Source organism: Olea europaea, unplaced genomic scaffold (genome assembly GCF_002742605.1).
Source record: "Olea europaea var. sylvestris unplaced genomic scaffold, O_europaea_v1 scaffold2417, whole genome shotgun sequence".
Taxonomy (NCBI): domain Eukaryota; kingdom Viridiplantae; phylum Streptophyta; class Magnoliopsida; order Lamiales; family Oleaceae; genus Olea; species Olea europaea.
Genome location: NW_019242345.1, coordinates 87,954 through 93,609, shown reverse-complemented (window position 1 = coordinate 93,609; position 5,656 = coordinate 87,954). Strand labels below are relative to the sequence as shown.

Sequence of the window (5,656 nt, the reverse complement as noted above, 5' to 3'; positions counted from 1 at the left end):
TGAGAAGGATTTTTATTTTTCTTTTTTCTTTTTTAAAGCTGCACTACGAAAACTTGAAACAATGACTTGGACCATACTTGGAGACTTCTGCTAGCCAGGGGGGCCACATGTGTCCACCCTGGAAATCCCAGGCCTATGTGGCCGACGACAATAGGCTTTAGCCATCCTTGGAAGTATTATTTAAGGATTATTCTATGTATATGTACATAATAGATTACACTATCCTTTTATGGAAAAGGGCTCACGAATATTTTATTATATGTGAGCCTCCTTCATGTGAGGTGTGTAAGACTTTGTATACACCATTGTATATATATAACACTTCTCATTATTTAAAGAGATATGCTATTTGTACATCCTTTGGTGGATGACAAAGTCGTAGAGTTAACAAAGGGCAAGATTTCATAGGCCTACCATCTTTTCATTTTGTCGTTCAAGTGGTAAATTTGGCTGTACATGTAATATTTCTCATTCGAAAAATATTAAAAATTTGCTTTCGATAACTAGCTTATGCTAAAATAAAAGTAATGTAACGTGTCATTAGTGGGTAGATAAATTTAGAATGGATTTCATAAATGAAATTGAATTTGTTAAAATGATGTATATATCATTATTGTATAGTTTGTACTAAGAAATGATTCTTAGAATTGGAGTGGCCGTAGATCATATTGGATCGATATTGTGTCCAACCTAAAATTGAAACTAACACAACCAAATTTTGATTTTTTGTTTATGTTTAAATGATTAAATAAAAAATTAAGGGGTTAGATGAGATCAAGTCTTATTGGATTGGTTACACAACCCGCGGCCTTAATCCAATTTTGACTACATTTTATGTAAAGCTACTTGAGTTTTTCGATATTTTACCCATGCCGATTTGGATAATGTTTAAGAAATATTGTGTCTGACGGAAGAGCTTTTGAAGACAACTGATCAATGTAAATAGGTAACCGATCAATGTAGCTTCCTAATAAGCAGAAGTAGACACCTATAAAATGGACTCTCAATAGATTATTTATATGCTATTCAGAGAGGAACATTTAAATAGAATTTATAAAAAAAAATGTAATTGATTAGACAAGCTAGCTCGGGAGAAAAGGAACATTTAAATAGAATTTATAAAAAAAAATGTAATTGATTAGACAAGCTAGCTCGGGAGAAAAGGAACATTTAAATAGAATTTATAAAAAAAAATGTAATTGATTAGACAAGCTAGCTCGGGAGAAAAGGAACATTTAAATAGAATTTATAAGCGTATATATTTGACTCATTTCTATAATAATTTATAATTGAAAAATTAGTTGCACTTTCTTCTACAGAAGCTGAATATATTGCTGCATGTGATGCAGTAAAAGAAAGTCTTTGGCTTAGGGGTTTATTAAATGAAATGGGTTTTGGAAATAATACTGTTAAGATTTATACTGATAACCAAAGTGCCATACACCTGAGCAAAAATCCTATATACCATGATAGGACTAAACATATAGATATAAAATTCCACTTTTTGAGAAATATGGTAGAAAAGGGTTTGATTGAATTGGTTAAAGTTCCTATAGAATTCAACTCATCAGATTTAGGAACCAAAGTGTTACCCCTGAATAAATTTAAAAATTGCTTGAAGATTTTGAATATTACATGAAAGTGTAACATTGAAAACTTCAAGTGTTTATGTTGAAATTTTTGAACTAATTTTTTTTTGTTTTTTGTAGGTACTGAGAGCAAATGAACCAAAATGTGAGATGAAACTCGAGATTCACTAATTAAAGTCAAGAAATAGTTCAGCAAGGTGGAGGTTGTTAGTAATAATGGGCTGCTTCACTATTACTTGATGGCCCAAAACAAAGAAAATCCACTCAATGGACTTGGACCATTCTCATTTTCGGGTTGATAAAAACGTGCCTTTGTGAAATGCGATTTTATGCCTCTTATGGGAGGGGATCTGCCGTCAACGTGGCATCATCCCAACCCTTGGATGTGGTAGTTGACTGATCAGATATTTATCATGTTTTGGCTCTCATTCTGGATGCTTCGATTCATTCAGTCCTTTCGCCTCTTCCATTTTCTCTGAGTGAGAGACTAGGGTTTCGGTTTTACTTTGAATACTGAAAATGTTCTTCGTGATCTTCTCAATCTGTATACTTTGTGATATTTTAGATTGTTGTGTACGATCTGTGAGTGATTGAGAGTCTTGTAGTTAGGTTTTAAAAGAGGCGAAAGGAATATCGAAGGAAGTTGGTTCCTTCGTACATCTGTACTAATTTTTGGTGCTTTTCTTAGTGAAATCTTGAGCTATATTTTCCTTGGGGATTCTCAACGGGTGATTAGGCGAAAGCTGAACATCCGGGCTCTCTTTTGAGGGCAAAAACATATCGTTGTGTTTCAATTTCTTTTCTTAAACTTTATTTCTGTTTTTGAATAGCTCACGATCCAACAAACACTTAGGGTATTTTGACGTAACAAGTGGTATCAAAGCCACTAACTTTTTTGAAAAGAAATTTTTTTTCGAACAATATTTTCTTTAAAATGTTTCTTGGGGTCACAGATCTGATTTTCTGAAAATCGGTTTTTATGCTGTTCTTGAAAGCTGAATCTTTTAATTTTCTTAAGACTTAATTTAACTCGTTATTAACTCATTATAACTCAGTTCTAACCCTGATTGATCTACTGTTTCTGTACTGAGTTGTAGCAAGTTGAGTTGACTTGGTCCGGGTTATGGTGAGTTCCTGACTCACTACTGAGTTCACACTGAGTTCTGGTGACTCATTGGCTTCTTGAACCTGCATTGTTCTCCTTGTTCCGGTTCTGTCACTTACTCTTTGTTCTTTTTATTCTGAAACATTGTGTTTCTCAGACTCTGGTATTTTCTGAAAAACCCCCTTCTATTAAATTGTATTTGAAATCTGTTTAGTGTTGGCCATTAAGGTAATTAATCCTCTTCTGCTTACCTTTGTCCAAGATCCCCTACGAGGATCTGGGAATCTGAGAAAGTAGTGGGTTGTAAGGATTTTCACTCCTTAAACCACTCTTAGATTCTTTCTTTTGTCTCTCTGAATTGAACTGTTTATTGCATGATAAGTAGATACAATTATAATTTCTGCCTTATTCATTCACTCATTTTTGTTAATTCAATAAGATATCTGAATCATTATACTCTGTGTGCTGTATAAATTTTGTTTGTGTACATAATCTGTCATCATGTCCACGTCTCAAAAATTTGAAGTTGAGAGATGGAATGGTACTGGAGACTTCAGTCTCTGGCGCCAAAAATTGAGAGCACCATTGCTGCAGTAGAGATGTGCTGCAGCCATTGATGGAAATTGGCTTGTAGAAACTAGTGCCTATAGGAGATAGGAATTAGATGACACTGCATGGAGCACAATTTTCTTGCACCTGTCTGATAGTGTAATTAGGAAAGTTGGAGAAACTACATCTGCTCAGGCTCTCTGGACTAAGTTTGGAACATTATATCTAACTAGAACCATGCCTAATAAATGCTACCTTCTAAGGCAATTTTACAATTTTAGATTTGACCCAACCTCAAATCTGGAAGAAAATCTTGATAGATTTACAAAACTGATTCAGGACTTAACAAACTGTGAAGAAGAAATTTCTAATGACCAACAAGCTGTGGCATTGTTAAATTCACTAAGTGATAAATACAGAGACATTAGAAATGCATTAGAATATGGGGGGCAGGAACTTACTATTGACAGAATAACCTCAGCCCTGAGAAACAGAGAACTTGAAATAAAATCTGAGTCTAAAGACTCTAGATATGGTGAGGGGTTATTCATGAACGAGAGACATAATCAAAATAAGAAACAACAACCCTTCAATCAAAACTCAAATAAGAAAGGGAAACCTCAATTTTCCAGATTTAAAGAAAAGAATAAGAATCAATGGAAGACTAAAAACCAGATCAGGAAATGTTATTACTGTGGTAAAACTGGCGATGTAATAAAAGATTGCTTCAAGAAAATCTCAGATATGAAAGATAAGTCTAACACTGAGGGATCTGCAGCTGTTGCCTGCAGAGATAAATCTGATATTCAAGGGGTTGTTTTAGTAACAACCACCAGAAGAGACCTAAACGAATGGGTCCTTGACTCTGGTTGCACCTTTCACATGTGCCCCATAAAAGAATGTTTTTCTGAATTTGTTGCCCTAAATAAAGGACAAATTCAAATGGGAAATGACATGAGTTGTCGAATCAAGGGAATTGGGAAGGTCAAACTTTCACTCAATAACAACTGTACCCTAGAACTTGAGAATACTAGATATGTCCTTGAGTTAAAAAGAAATCTTATTTCCTTCGGTGAGTTTGATGAAAAATACAGTATTATGATTCACAGATGGCTTCTAACTCTTATGCAAAGAAGTAAAACTGTAATATCCTCTCAAAAGGTAAATGACATATATACTATATGTGCTAAATCTGTGACAGATCACTGTTCTACAGCCTTAAATTCTGAATCAAATAAGTCTTTAATTTGGCATAAAAGACTTGGCCACATCTCAAAAAAGGGACTGATAATTTTAAATAAACTTGGATGTTTTGGTAAAGACAATGTTAAGGGTTTGGACTTTTGTGAAAACTGTGTATTTGGGAAACAAAAGAAACTACCTTTCAAAATTGGTATTCATAAATCTACTTCCATACTAGAATACTTACATGCTGATCTTTGGGGACCAGCATCTGTAAATACTCTGAGTGGTTTTAGATTTTGCCTTCTAATAGTAGATGATTTTTCAAGAAAGATTTGGACTTTTCTACTAAAACAAAAATCTGATACCTTTCAAACCTTTAAACATTGGAAATTAATGATTGAAAATCAAACAAATAAGAAAATCAAGGCTTTAAGGACTGACAATGGTCTTGAGTTTTGCAACTCTGAATTTGACCTGTTTTGTAAAGATAATGGAATCTTAAGACATAGAACTGTAACATACACTCCTCAGCAAAATGGTGTTGCTGAGAGAATGAATAGATACCTATTGGAAAAGGTGAGATGCATGTTGTACAATTCTAGTCTTCATAAGTATTTTTGGGGAGAGGCCCTAAAAACAGCAACTTATCTAATAAATAGAAGTCCATCAAGTGCCATTGATTTTTAAGTCCCTGAAAAGATATGGTCAGGAAAAATTCCTGATTATAGTAAACTGAAAATTTTTGGCTGCACTGCTTACTCGCATCAGAGTGAAGGAAAACTAGAACCCATGTCCTTAAAGTGTGTTTTTCTAGGTTATGGAGAGGAAACAAAAGGGTACAAACTATAGGTTAGAGAGCAAAATGGTTTTAAAGTTATAATCAGTAGAAATGTCATTTTCAATGAAAATGACATGCCTTGTGTGAAATCAACCGATCTTAAAACTTCAGAATCTGCACAAATAAAAGAAACCATCTTGGAAAACAAAACTGATGAATCTGAAAATCCAAATGGTCCAACTAAGGTGGAGACCTCTCAGTCTGAGGAAAACCTTGATCAAAATGACACTGAAACTGAGGTGGAGTCTTTAGATCCCACACTTGCAGATTATCAATTAACTAGGGATAGAGAAAGGAGAAACATAAGACCTCCAATCAAATTTAATAATGAAGAATTTGTTACTTTCTTCTCTGGTCTGGACTTATTAAATTCTGAACCTTCTTCATTTG

The 5,656-nt window shown here is 34.0% G+C and overlaps 1 protein-coding gene across 1 annotated transcript in view; it reads right to left on the bottom strand.

Annotated features, from left to right (window-relative positions):
- LOC111382025 overlaps window positions 1-1,468 on the bottom strand; it is a gene marked incomplete at its 3' end in the record, with an annotated part of 5,460 nt that extends 3,992 nt beyond the window's left edge. Inside the window, exons 1-2 of the mRNA XM_023005884.1 lie at window positions 1,408-1,468; window positions 868-988 (exon numbers count right to left, since the gene is read on the bottom strand). Of these exons, the coding sequence (XP_022861652.1) occupies window positions 868-988; window positions 1,408-1,468 (182 nt within the window). The remainder of the gene's footprint in view (window positions 1-867; window positions 989-1,407) is intronic.
- Between the last annotated feature and the right edge of the window lie 4,188 nt (window positions 1,469-5,656).